The sequence below is a fragment of the Sus scrofa genome, chromosome 2, assembly GCF_000003025.6.
Source record: "Sus scrofa isolate TJ Tabasco breed Duroc chromosome 2, Sscrofa11.1, whole genome shotgun sequence".
Classification (NCBI taxonomy): domain Eukaryota; kingdom Metazoa; phylum Chordata; class Mammalia; order Artiodactyla; family Suidae; genus Sus; species Sus scrofa.
Window position 1 is genome coordinate 143016445 of NC_010444.4, and position 14302 is coordinate 143030746.

General features: G+C 44.4%; 2 protein-coding genes across 2 annotated transcripts; both read left to right on the forward strand.

Moving 5' to 3' along the window:
• LOC110259517 (protocadherin gamma-A7-like) lies at positions 4101-7022 on the forward strand. The gene is given in 4 exon segments (XM_021084928.1): positions 4101-4972; positions 4975-6060; positions 6063-6560; positions 6563-7022. Coding segments are annotated over 4 exon segments (2139 nt in total). The 5' UTR covers positions 4101-4743; the 3' UTR covers positions 6889-7022.
• On the forward strand, positions 7874-12663 carry LOC106509590 (protocadherin gamma-B4-like). Its single transcript, XM_021084927.1, is given in 2 exon segments — positions 7874-11065; positions 11068-12663. Coding segments are annotated over 2 exon segments (2409 nt in total). The 5' UTR covers positions 7874-9789; the 3' UTR covers positions 12201-12663.

Below are 14302 nucleotides of genomic sequence, written 5' to 3' on the forward strand. Positions count from 1 at the left end.
TGTCTTTGATCAGTGCTTAGTTTTCTTAGTCTTTGCAGTGAATCACATAGTTTTGAGATTTTTCTTTTATATCTGTAGAGCTGTATCAAATCTTAGTTTACTCGAATTTCACCCAAAAAAAACCTTATTGAAGTATAGTTGATTTACAATGTTGTGCTAGTTTCTGATGTACAGCAAAGTGACCCAGGCATGCACATATATACATTCTTTTTCTTATATTATCATTCATCAGGTTCTTTCCCAAGAGACTGGATGTAGAACCCTGTGCTAGTCAGTAAGACCTCAGGGCTTATCCATTCTGAATGCAATAGTTCGCACCCCAAACTCCCAGGCCATCCCTCTCCCCATCTCCCTTGGCAACCACAAGGCTGTTCTCTATGTCTGTGAATCTGTTCTGTTTTGTGGACAGGTGATTTAAGAATTTTCTTCACTTCTCTTCTCTTGGAAAACTTTTTGTGCCTTAGGTTGCATAATCTCACTTGTTAGGGTTTTTTTTTTCCCTATTATGTGATGTCTTTGAGATTCTTCATTTTTCTAATGTGAAAAAACTGAATTACTGCCTCTATTAAAGATCAAGATCTTGGTTTTTTCTCAATAGTAATTAATAGCAAGTGTCTTCTAAAATGATGGGATATGTAAGAGGAATCAAAAATTACTTTTATGCGAGATAAGAGTAACTGATGTGTATACCAGGAAACACCTGAGCTTTGATGTTAGAAGACCTCAGTAATACTCCTGAAACTATCTGTTATTTGAGCCAAAGTATCTATAGTCTTCAAATTAAAATTCAAGTTAAAAAGCCTTGTCTTATCCATCTCAAACTCTGGGAAAATAAAATAATTTTATTTTAAAAATTTCAAACTATAAAGCGATAGGAGCAAGTATTTGTTGACATCACCATTATTATAATTTTGGGTTCTTAACAAATATCTGTAAGCATCTGATGCTGCGTGCCTACTACAATGTTTTCTGCAATCTTTGTGTTTGATAGTATTTGAAAATGAAAATTAATTTTTAAATGTGCTAATTTGTGTCCACTTACAAGGTATAGCTCTAAAAGTAAAGGACTAGTAAATGGGAGAATGAATAATTAATAATATTCAAATAAGAATTTTAATAATTGAGAATACTTAATCCCAATAAAGTAAGGCTTGTCATGAGGAACTCCATTCAAATATTTAAGCCAATAAAGAAGTGTTGACATTTAAAAAATGGTTAGTCTAATACATCATGGCCCAAAGGTGTAAATGAAATATGGCTTGGTTAGTAGAAAAAAGCAAAGCTTTGAGTTCTTAAAGTTGTTCTAACAGAAAATAGAATGCCTAGGAGTTAGGAGATTCTATTGTTGGGAGTTCTCAAAAGTAAGCTGATGGCCCTGGGATTAATAAAATACAATGAAGGAGATAAAATAACTTGATGGAGTTCCTGCTGTGGTGCAGAAGGTTAAGAATCTGACTTCAGTTAGTCCTGTTGCTGCTGAGACTCAGGTTCAATCCCTGCCTAGTGCAGTGGGTTAAAGGATCCAGTGTTGCTGCAGGTGCACAAGTGTAGGTCACAATTGCAGCTCAAATTCAGTTCCTGGACCCAGAACTTCCATATGTCCTAGGTGTGGCCATAATAATAATAATAATAATAATAATAATAATAATTTGATAAGTTGTTGAACTTCATGATAGCCAAGGTATTTTCCAATCCTGAGCTTAGGATTCTACTATTTGGTAATATAATGGATTTGCCACTTGTGCATCTAAATTTGATATGCACATGCGTAGTAAACAATTGAGATGATATCTTGAAAATGAATGAGAATCTCCTTCGTAACCTGAAATTGTCCGTATTTATAAAGAAAGATAATATTGAGTTGACATCTTTAAACAAGCTGCTAAGTGGAACACACATTTTTCTAAATGAATATTGTGGTATTTACATTTCAGCAGTTCTTACAGAATTATTTATTTCAAGATTCCAAATGTGTATGACTAACCAAGAGATTCCAATCATACGTATTTCAAATCTAATTTGTTTGGACATTTCTGATATAATTCTTTGATGGTTTAATCAGAATGTAATAGTGAATAATTTTAAAGAACTTGAATCTTGGACATTGGTCATGGGAGTCAGATGGTCTCGTATAAATATTAAGGTTCATGTACTCTGAGAGTAAATGTTTCTAGTATATCACCAATTCCAGATTGCTGCAGCAATGTTGGATCCTTAACCTGCTGTGCCACAAGGGAACTTCCAATAGAAACTTTTTAAATCAGTAGTAGACTAGGGAGTTCCCATTGTGGCTCAGCGGTAACTAGTATCCATGAGGATTTGGGTTCATTCCCCAGCCCCACTCAGTAGGTTAAGGATCTGGCATTGCCACAAGCTGTGGTGTAGGTGAAGATGTGTCTTGGATCTGGCATTACTGTGGCCAGACCAACAGCTGCAGCTTGGATTCACCCCTAGCCTGAGCCTGGGAACTTCCCTATTCTGCTAGTGCTGCCCTAAAAAAAAAAAAAAAAAAAAAAAAAAAAAAAGGTAGAATAAGGAGTTCCTGCTGTGGCACAATGGGACTGGTGGCATCTCTGCATTGCCAGGATGCAGGTTCAATTCCTGGACCCAGCAGTGACTCCTGCCTGGAAACTCCATGTGCTGCAGGGCGGCCAAACAGAGAAAAAGAAAAAATAGAATAAGGGACAAATATGAGGTGACATTATGAATTTTGAGGTATAAGGTAGAGAAAAAAATCACAGTATTAGGAGCTATGATATCTGGATGTGAATGTTTTGTTTGAAAATATCTGGAAGTACTAGCCATCTTTAATGGCCGTATATACTTTGTCTGATCAAGAAGAAATTCAAAATTGCTACTAAACAAATAGTTTTAAATGCTTGTTTATGTAAATAATCTGAGTTCCTCATATCGGTTCCTTTGAACAAAAAAAAAAGTTATTTCATCTACTTGGTGAAAGCAAAACTAATATGAATTATTTTGGTAGCATTTCATTAAAAGTATTCCCTATATTTTGGTAATGCCATCAGAGGGCAAAAAATAGATTACTTAGGAACTTCTCACCAACCAAGCTAAGCATTTTCAGTGTTAAATCTGGTTCTTCCTGGTGCTACTGATTACTCCTCAGGGCTTGATATCATTTACAAAGAAAGACTATTTCTTGCCAGGTCTTCATTTCAGAACAGGTTACTTTTTTCTCCAACTATGTGGAAGGAACTTTGTTTTATTTCTACCAACTGTGTATAACCTCGGATCCGTCGACAGTTGAGTTTTACTTCATTAACATCAGTGGAGCAGTGAGTACCTCTTGGGATCCTCTGAGGACACTCCTGCATGATGCTCAAAGGCTATTTAGAGACCCATCTTCCCAGTTATTCTGAAATAGGGTAGGAGGATTATTCAAATTGCATTATGAAAAGAAGCGGTGAAACTAACACCTATTTTCTTATGAGTCCACAGCCAGTAGAATCTGCATATTTCTGTCTTATGTACAAAAAATGAGTTGCTTCTCTAGCCAATTGTTGCTGCTTGGTTTTCCACCTCATCTCTAATGGCACTTTTTGATCATAAAGCATCAACCAGAGCCAGCAATTATTCCCCTTTTTCTTCTTAGAAGAGTGGGAGTGAGGATATTTGTATTCCAATGTTGGTTGTACAATTATATAGTCAAAGATAAAACAATTTCCTCTCATTATTAAAATTATTAAAATGAAGGTATTGGACTAAACCATCTCCAAGTTTCCATTTCATAAAAACTTTATTAAATTACCTCTCTGTATTTTAAAGAAAAGGTTGACTCTCTTTCTTGCATGGTGGTGTCTAGAACATAGTAAATGCTCAACATTATTTAATTAATTTAAATTTACTATATGCTGTATAAACAGTTTCTATATAACACATTTATTATGTATATATACACCTTTTAAAAATAAATCAGGAGTTCCCATCGTGGCGCAGTGGAAGCGAATCCGACTAGGAACCATGAGGTTGGGGGTTCGATCCTTGGCCTCGTTCAGTGGGTTAAGGATCTGGCATTGCCATTAGCTGTGGTGTAGGTTGCAGACACGGCTTGGATCTGGCATTGCCGTGGCTATGGTGTAGGTTGCCAGCTGTCGCTCAGATTAGACCCCTAACCTGGGAACCTCCATACGCCGCGGGTGCAGCCCTAAAAAGACAAAAATAAATAAATAAATAAAAAAAATCACACTTTTTAACCTTCAATGACTTATTTTTATCTAGTCAAAAAAGTGTGAGGCAGTGTCCAAGAATGATTTCAAAGTTGTGACGCAGAGGAGAGACTTTAAAAAAAACTATTCTGAATTAATAAATACCCATCCATGAACATTGTTGCATTAATTCACAGTTTCTTAAAATTTATTTTTAAGTGATAATCAGATATGTATTAGTTGAAGAAATAAAAATGGGAGGACTTTGAAAGATAAAATAACTTTCTGCACAATCAGTTACTGCGCTTCAGTGTGGTGCAGTAACTTAGTAAGGACTCTGAGCGCCGCTGTTCACCAACCAGGGGAAAATGGTTCAAAAGATCCGTCAGAACCACTGAGCTTTTACAGCACAAAGAAACGCCAGATTGAAACAAACTCTTCCAAGCTGCAATAAACTCGGGCTCTATACTCCTGGATTCTGGGCTCCTTTTCCGAATACCGAGCGCTCCACGCAGACATACGGGCGTCCAGAAGCGCGACAGGAAGAGGCCAGTGTCTAGAGACCAGCAGGACAAGAATGGCGGCTCCGCAGAGGGCTGGGGACTGCAGGGGACTCCTCCTGCTCTCCATCCTCCTGGGCGCCCAGAGCAGAGTTTGGGCAGGACGCATTCTCTACTCCGTGCCGGAGGAGACAGACCCTGGGTCTTTTGTGGGTAATGTCGCCAAGGATCTGGGGCTGGAGCCCCGCGAGCTGGGGGAGCGCGGAGTCCGCATCGTCTCCAAAGGTAGGACGCAGCTTTTTGCTCTGAACCGCGAAGCGGCAGCCTGGTCACCGCGGGCCGCATAGACCGGGAGGAGCTCTGCGCCCAGAGCGCGCGGTGCCTGGTGAACTTTAACATCCTGATGGAAGATAAAATGAATCTTTATCCTATAGAAGTGGAAATAATGGATGTTAATGACAACGCTCCTAAATTCTTGACAGAAGAAATGGATGTGAAAATAATGGAGAATACAGCTCCTGGGGTGCGATTTCCATTAAATGAGGCTAGGGATCTAGATGTGGGCACGAACTCTCTCCAGAGCTACCGTCTCAACCCCAATCACCACTTCTCCCTGGTCGTGCAAACTGGAGACGATGGAACTAAATATCCGGAATTAGTACTGGAGCGGGCGCTGGACCGGGAGGAAGTGGCAGCTCACCACCTCCTCCTCACAGCCTCTGACGGCGGCGACCCGCCCCGATCTGGGACAGCCCGTGTCCAAGTAACAGTGGTGGACGTGAATGATCACGCACCAATCTTCTCTTCACCCCAGTACCAAGTAACTGTCCCTGAGAACGTGCCAGTGGGCACAAGACTGCTCACGGTAAACGCTGTCGACCTGGATGAGGGAGTCAATGGGGAAGTGACATATTCTTTTCGGAAAAAAACTCCAAAAATTCTACAGATATTCCAGCTGAACTCCCACACTGGAGAACTGTCAACTTTAGATGGCCTAGATTATGAAGACTCTAGCTACTATGAAATGGAAGTTCAAGCTCAGGATGGTCCTGGTAGTATGACCAGGGCTAAAGTCCTGGTCACAATTTTAGATGTGAATGACCATGCCCCAGAAGTGACGCTAACATCTGTGAGCAGCTCGATTCCTGAAGACACTCCTCCCGGAACAGTGATTGCTCTTTTCTATCTTCAAGACCGAGATTCAGGGAAGAATGGCCAGGTGACCTGCACTATTTCAGAAGATCTGCCTTTTAAATTAGAAAGATCAATAGACAATTACTACAGATTGATGACAGCAAAAAACTTAGACCGGGAAAATTTCTCTGTGTATAACATCACACTGAAAGCCACAGATGGTGGAAGCCCACCTTTATCCACGGAAACTCACGTTTCCATTCTGTGGCAGACACCAACGACAACCCACCTACCTTCCTCCACTCCTCCTACTCTGTCTATGTCCCTGAGAACAACCCCAGAGGTACCTCCATATTCTCCGTGACTGCATATGACCCTGACAGCAATGAGAACGCCCGAGTCGTGTACTCCTTGTCTGAAGACACTCTCCAGGGACCGTCTGTATCCTCCTATGTCTCCATCAACTCTGACACTGGGGTCCTATATGTATTACACTCCTTCGACTATGAGCAGTTTCGTGACCTGCAGTTGAGAGTGATTGCGAGTGACAGTGGGGACCCACCCCTCAGCAGCAATGTGTCTCTGAGCATATTTGTGCTGGATCAGAATGACAACACGCCTGAAATCCTGTACCCCGCCCTCCCCACGGATGGCTCCACGGGTGTAGAGCTGGCACCCCGCTCCGCAGAGCCCGGCTACCTGGTGACCAAGGTGGTGGCGGTGGACAGAGACTCGGGCCAGAACGCCTGGCTGTCCTACCGCTGCTCAAGGCCAGCGAGCCCGGGCTCTTCGCGGTGGGGCTGCACACGGGCGAGGTGCGCACAGCGCGGGCCCTGCTGGACAGAGACGCCCTCAAGCAGAGCCTGGTGGTGGCGGTCCAGGACCACGGCCAGCCCCCCCTCTCGGCCACCGTCACGCTCACCGTGGCCGTGGCAGACAGCATCCCCGACGTCCTGGCTGACCTGGATAACCTCGAATCTCCTGCCACCCCGATGACTCAGGCCTCACGCTGTACCTGGTGGTGGCGGTGGCCGCGGTCTCCTGTGTCTTCCTGGCCTTTGTCATCGTGCTGCTGGCGCTCAGGCTGAGGCGCTGGCACCTGTCGCGTGTGCTGCAGGCGTCAGGAGGCGGACTGGGTGGCGTGCCCGCGTCCCACTTCGTGGGCGTGGACGGGGTGCGGGCTTTCCTGCAGACCTATTCGCACGAGGTGTCGCTCACCGCGGACTCGCGGGGGAGCCACGTGATCTTCCCGCAGCCCAACTATGCGGACACGCTCATCAGCCAGGAGAGCTGCGGGAAAAAGGATCCCTTGTTAACATCCATAGATTTTCATGAATGTAAGGATGAAGCCCAAAGTATTCAGGTGAGTTCAGTCATTCATTTATCTTTATATCCTCGAAGAATTATATTTTCTGTAAATTTCTTTATTGTTTTTAAAAATAAGTGATTTGAAGATGGGGTAAAAAAAACTTTCAAGAGATAAAGCAAGATTAATAGTTCATTTCAGTGGTGATTCTTTAACATGGAACCCTTCTTGACATGGGTTTGATGTCATATTCATAGTGAAAGCAGCTTGACAAGATTGTAAGTGGATTACCACATTTTAATACCTTCTGCCTGTGTTCCCCATGATGTTCTTAATTCATATACGTTCTAAATGAGAAGGAATCAAGTCTTTCTCATTGCACTAGGTTAGCAAGAAAGTACACCTCAGCCTTCTCAGAATTCTCTTTGGATTAGATCCATAAATTCTCAAAGATATTTTCTGTCTGAAGTTTTTTTTCTGTATCCTGCTTCTGTTTCCACGTACCTACATTTGGTGGCCTTTAAAACCTCAGTAGCTCTTGATCCATTTAAACCATAAAAATTGGAGTTCCCGTCGTGGCGCAGTGGTTAACGAATTCGACTAGGAACCATGAGGTTGCGAGTTCGGTCCCTGCCCTTGCTCAGTGGTTAACATCCTGGCGTTGCCGTGAGCTGTGGTGTAGGTTGCAGATGCAGCTCGGATCCTGCGTTGCTGTGGCTCTGGTGTAGGCCTGTGGCTACAGCTCCAATTGGACCCCTAGCCTCGGAACTCCATATGCCGCGGGAGCGGCCCAAGAAATAGCAAAAAAACAAAACAAAACAAAACAAAAAAACCACAAAAATCTATTAAAGTCTGGCCTCGGTAGACAGTTAGCTGGATTTCTAAAGAACGAAGTGCGTGCATATGTGTGTGTGTGTGTGTGTGTGTGTGTGTGTGTCAGGTTTTACTAAGATCTTTGTCAATGACAGACATGGAGTCTAAAACCACACTAAAGGTCATTGTTCAAAACCAGTAAAATATAACATCCAATAAAATGTCATTTCAAGTGTTATAAGTAACATTTATGAAATAGGCTGTTGCGTGTTTTTGCCCCCAAATTCTAATGCGTTGTTTTAGTTGATGCAGTCATGCGAAGTGTGTATGTGGGGTCTTACAAATGGGAGATTTGGGATGCTGGCTTTTTGAAACAGCTGTTCATACACTCAAATCCTTGACCAGTAGTGAATTTTACTTTTTGGGTCTGCTAAAAAAATTCAGCTAGAAATAATCTAATCTGGAATTAACTGCTTTTATACTTGTACCTATCATTTCAGTGAAATTCAACACATCTGTTGATTAGTGTCAGAAGTAGTTGACTAGGTAATCTTTACTGGGACCTTTTGAGTATTAATTAAGAGCACTTTTTAGCATAATGTGTGTTAGGTGGTAGTTTCCATATAATGATCCGTGCAGTCACGTGGGAGTATATTGCATACATTCTGCAGTGTTCAGATGTACAGTCACATGGGGAGAGGACAGTATTACTGACACTCTTTAAAGCAGGTATGTGGTTATCAAGTATTTTAAAAAAGAACCCCCAGCCAAATGTTTTCCATGATTAAAAATATTTTTAAACAAAGGGGAGAAATCACTAAATTCAGTGAGCTATTGTAAATAAATGTTCTAGGGACTGTTTCCTTCAACTGAGGTCATTATGGGATACGATAAATAAAGAAGTGGAAACAAGTGCCTCAGTGCAATAGACCGTGCTCAGTGAGTTTCTGTTGCACAGCAAAATGTATGATTCCTCTGCTGGTTTTAGAGATTCATGGTGCCTTTTGTACCCAGGAAAATAATCATGCAATGGGAAGGAGAGGGATAGGCTCTTTTCTAAAAGGCCGCATCATTTCTTGAAGTGAGATATGAGAAGTGAAAATCAGTAATGTTCTATAAAGAAATCATTGAGACTGTTTTGTAGGAAGAGCGGTAAGTATAAATTGTGCCCTTTCAAGAGAATTTCAGCGTTACTGTTGCTCTCTGAAAAAAATGAAATGAATTAGAATGGTGATACGGAAAAAAAAAAAGGAAAAATAAGGGGGAAATGGACAAGGAAAGCGTAAAACTTTATCCAATATATTGATAATAAGTATTCAAAATTACTGTGCTCTGAGATCGTTTAAGCCAAGTCTGTGTTATAGTTATCATTCTACACCTGGTGCGAGATTTGAAAAGTGGGAAATAATTATGTCAACATATAGATGTTTACATATTAACTCTACCTGATTTACCTAAAAACCTTACAAGGTGGGATAATGACATTCCTAATAGTACAAATTAAACGTTATTAAATATACAGACGTCTAAAAGGGTCGGTTCCGCTGGGCACTCGTTTCTAGTTATGATAGCTGGTTAAAGGGATGCAGCAGGGGCTGCAGTTTCCCAGTGCGGACTCTGGGCGCCGCTGTTGGCCAAAGTGGAGAGCGAGGCGCTGGCCACCTCCTCGCGCAGCCGCAGCGCACCCTCCCCAGCTCAGACTCGCTCGCTGGAGCCTTCCTACCGCCAACTCCTCTGGCAAAGCAGCAGCCCGGGCGGACCCGCACGCCGGAAATACAGCTCTTCCGAGGCCCGGACAGCTACCACCCAGAGACGGCGTTTGTAATCCGGCGACTCCAAGCCGGTGAGCAAAGCCGAGGGAGCAAGAGGGATGGGGAGCGGCGCGGGGAAGCGGGGCTGGGCTCCGAGGCGGCCAGGGCTCTTTGCCTGCCTGCTGTCTTTGTTCTGCCTGGCGCTGTCTGAGCAGATCCGCTACAGGATTCCCGAGGAGATGGCCCAGGGCTCGGTGGTGGGGAACCTCGCCAAGGACCTGAGACTCAGTGTCCACGAGTTAGCGACTCGAAACCTGCGCGTCAGTTCGGAGAAGCCTTACTTCGCAGTGAGCGCAGAGAGCGGGGAGTTACTTGTGAGCAGCCGGCTGGACCGGGAGCAGATATGCGGGAAGAAGCCAGCCTGTGCTCTGGAGTTTGAGGCAGTTGCTGAAAATCCACTGAACTTTTATCACGTGAATGTGGAGATCGAGGACGTTAATGACCACACGCCAAAATTTACGCAAAGTTCCTTTGAGCTGCAAATAAGTGAGTCCACAAAACCCGGTGCTCGATTTATCTTAGGATCTGCCCATGATGCAGATATTGGTACCAACTCACTGCAGAATTACCAGCTCAGTCCTGATGATCATTTCTCACTCGTGGTTAAAGAGAAATTCGATGGCAATAAATACCCTGAGCTGGTACTGAAGACACCTTTAGACAGGGAAGAACAGACGTCCCATCACTTGACTTTGACTGCCTTGGACTTTGGGGATCCACCCTTAAGCAGTACTGCACAGATACGGGTCCAAGTGACTGATGCCAACGATAACCCTCCAGTGTTCAGCCAAGAACTATACAGGGTGGAGCTTCCAGAAAACGTGTTGCCAGGCTTTACTGTGCTCCGAGTGATGGCCACCGACCAAGATGAGGGTGTAAATGCTGAGATCACCTTCTTTTTCACTGAAGCAGACCAGATTACCCAGTTTGACCTGAATTCTAATACTGGGGAAATTACTATTCTAAATACACTAGATTATGAAGAGGTCAAAGAGTATTCCATAGTTTTGGAAGCAAGGGATGGTGGAGGAATGATTGCCCAGTGCACAGTGGAGATAGAAGTCCTAGATATAAATGACAACGTCCCAGAAGTGATATTCCAGTCTCTACCAGGTCTTATTATGGAGGACACCAAGCTGGGAACACACATTGCTTTGCTCAAAGTTCGTGACAAGGATTCTGGACACAATGGGGAAGTTATTTGTAAATTAGAAGGCTACGTTCCATTTAAAATACTCACTTCTTCAAGAAACGCATATAGATTAGTGACAGATGGAGCTCTAGATCGTGAGCAGACCGCTGAGTATAACATCACCATCACAGCCACCGACAAGGGCAGCCGCCCCTCTCCTCCAGGTCAAGCATCACCCTGCACATCGGTGATGTCAACGACAACGCTCCGGTTTTCCAGCAGGCCTCCTACGAGGTCCACGTGGCGGAGAACAACCCGCCCGGCGCCTCCATCGCGCAAGTGAGCGCTCGCGATCCCGACCTGGGGCCCAACGGCCACGTCTCCTACTCCCTCGTGGCCGGCGACCTGGAGCCGCGCGCGCTGGCGTCCTACGTGTCCGTGAGCGCGCAGAGCGGCGTGGTGTTCGCGCAGCGCGCCTTCGACCACGAGCAGCTGCGCGCCTTGGAGCTGACGCTGCAGGCCCGCGACCACGGCTCGCCCGCGCTCCGCGCCAACGTGAGCCTGCGCGTGCTGGTGGGCGACCGCAACGACAACGCGCCCAGGGTGCTGTACCCGGCGCTGGGGCCCGACGGCTCGGCGCTCTTCGACACGGTGCCGCGCGCCGCGCAGCCCGGCTACCTGGTGACCAAGGTGGTGGCGGTGGACGCGGACGCGGGGCACAACGCGTGGCTGTCGTACCACGTGCTGCAGGCCAGCGAGCCGGGCCTCTTCAGCCTGGGGCTGCGCACGGGCGAGGTGCGCACGGCGCGGGCCTTGGGCGAGCGGGACGCGGCCCGCCAGCGCCTGCTGGTCGCGGTGCGCGACGGGGGCCAGCCGCCCCTGTCGGCCACCGCCACGCTGCTCCTGGTGTTCGCGGACAGCCTGCAGGAGGCGCTGCCGGACCTGGGGGACGCTCCTGCCCCTTCGGACGCCCAGGCTGAGCTGCAGTTGTACCTGGTGGTGGCCTTGGCGCTGATCTCGGTGCTCTTCCTGGTGGCGGTGATCCTGGCGGTCGCCCTACACGTGCGACGTTCCTCCAGGCCCGCGGCCTGGGGCTGCTTTCAGCCTGGCCTCTGTGTCAAGGCCGGGCCCGTGGGTCCCCCCAACTACAGTGAAGGAACGTTGCCCTATTCCTACAACCTGTGCGTTGCCCACACTGGAAAGACAGAGTTTAATTTTCTGACATGTAGTGAGCCGTTGAGTTCAGGACAAGACATACTTTGTGCTGAGTCACCTGGGGCCTTATTTCCACTTTGTAATTCCAGTGAGTCAACCTCCAACCAGGTGAGTTTCCTGTAAGTATAATCTCTTTTATGCTCTAGACAGTCCTCCATATTCACAGGAAAATACAGGGCACATGTCTGTTTTATTTTGCCTTCCTTTATTGTGCTTCTGCTTTTTTTTTTTTTTTTTCCATTTGTATTGAAAAGTTGGCAAGCCTGAGTTAAGCACGTCTGTAGGCACCATTCATCCAACCGTATTTGCTTACTTCTCGTCTGTGTCACATTGTGGTAAACCCAAGACGTTTCAAACTCTCATTATATTCGTCACGGTAATCTATGATCAGTGATCTGTGATGTTACTAATGCAAAAACATGTTCAACTCACCGAAGGCTTCAAAGATGGTTAGTGGTTTTTAGCAGTAAAGTATTTTTAACCAAGGTACAAACATTTTAACAATATAATGCTATTGCACACTTAAAGCATAACTTTTATATGCACTAGGAAACAAAAAAAATTGTGTAATTTGCTTTATTTCACTATCCCCTTTATTTATTTATTTATTTGTCTTTTTGCCTTTTCTGTGGCTGCTCCTGCAGCATATGGAGGTTCCCAGGCTAGGGGTCGAATTGGAGCTATAGCCCCTGGCCTACGCCACAGCCGCAGCAACGCAGGATCCGAGCTGCATTTGCAACCTACACCACAGCTCTCGGGGCAATGCCGGATCCTTAACCCATGGAGTGAGGCCAGGGAGGATCGAACCCGCAACCTCATGGTTCCTAGTCAGATTCGTTAACCACTGCACCACGATGGGAACTCCTCCCCTTTATTATAGAGGTGTTTACACATGCTCTAGCCTGCCAAAAAGCTCTTATGCCATTCTTCCAGGGAGGCTGAAATCAGAGCAATTATGTGTGTTTTAGTAGTGTCTTACCAGGCTCAGATTTACCAAGTGTGGAAGTTGTGGTTTTATCTACAATGGAAACATTAGGCAATGTTATAGGGTCTCCCATAAAACCTAATGAGATTTTCCCCTAATTTTTCTTCCTACCACTTAATATATGATGATTTTTTCAGTTCAAACATACTGTAAATGGAGAAGTAGGCAGTCATAAACCTTTAAAGAAAAAAATTAAGGTAAAATTAGATATTTTTCTTAATTGGTTTAACTGTCACAGCTTACATACTAATGTGCTATTTTGTTCCCTATATTTACTTCTCTTTCATTTCAAAAGCTCCTAGAATTAGGCCTCTTAACCTGGATTTTTATGATCCCCTGCAATTCTATTCTTTGTACGATGTGTGTGTGTAGAAATCATTTTACTTATCAGTAGGTTCACTATGCTCATCAGAAGATAAAAGCATGTTCTCCTTACTTTCAGCATAGGTTTTCAGGATTAATCTCTGTTGATGCTCATTCTATAGGCTCCTCCATGAAAGAAAAGACAACGTTTTAGCCTCTGTTGCTCCTCTCACACACGCCTTCTTCTTTTTTTTTTTTTTTTTTTTTTTTTTTTTTTTTTTTTTTTTTTTGTCTTTTCTAGGGCCGCACCCATGGCATTTGGAGATTCCCAGGCTAGGGGTCTAATTGGAGCTGTAGCTGCCACCCTGCACCACAGCTCATGGCAATGCTGAATTCTTAACCCACTGAGGGAGGCCAGGGATTGAACCCGAAACCTTATGGTTCCTAGTCGGATTCGTTAACCACTAAGCCACGATGGGAACTCCTGCCTTCTTCTTCTTATTCTTTTTTTTTTTTTTGGTCTTTTTGCCTCTGCCTTCTTGTATATAATTTTTGAACTGTCTTTTTTGCAGTTCTGAACTAATCTAGCTAGAGGTTTTCTTGTAATTCCACTATCTCTAGGAGAAAATGGAGTATTGAATTCTATAAATTTTAGGCAAAATTGCCAGTCTTATGTGCACACAGTAGATACACAAGATGGTAATACATTGTGTATTTATGTGCACACAAGTCAATACACAAGATGGTAACCAGGCTTTTGCTAGGTTTCCCTTAGCAACTGCTTCAATTAATGGCTACTTCACGAACTGCTGAAGAAAAGAGATATTTATTCTTGCATTAGCACTTTTTGACTCAGTGATAATTATGTGTTTCTTACTCTTGTGGTTCTTTCGATCAAAGTACTAGTTAAGGTAACATTAACTTTTGATGATATGTC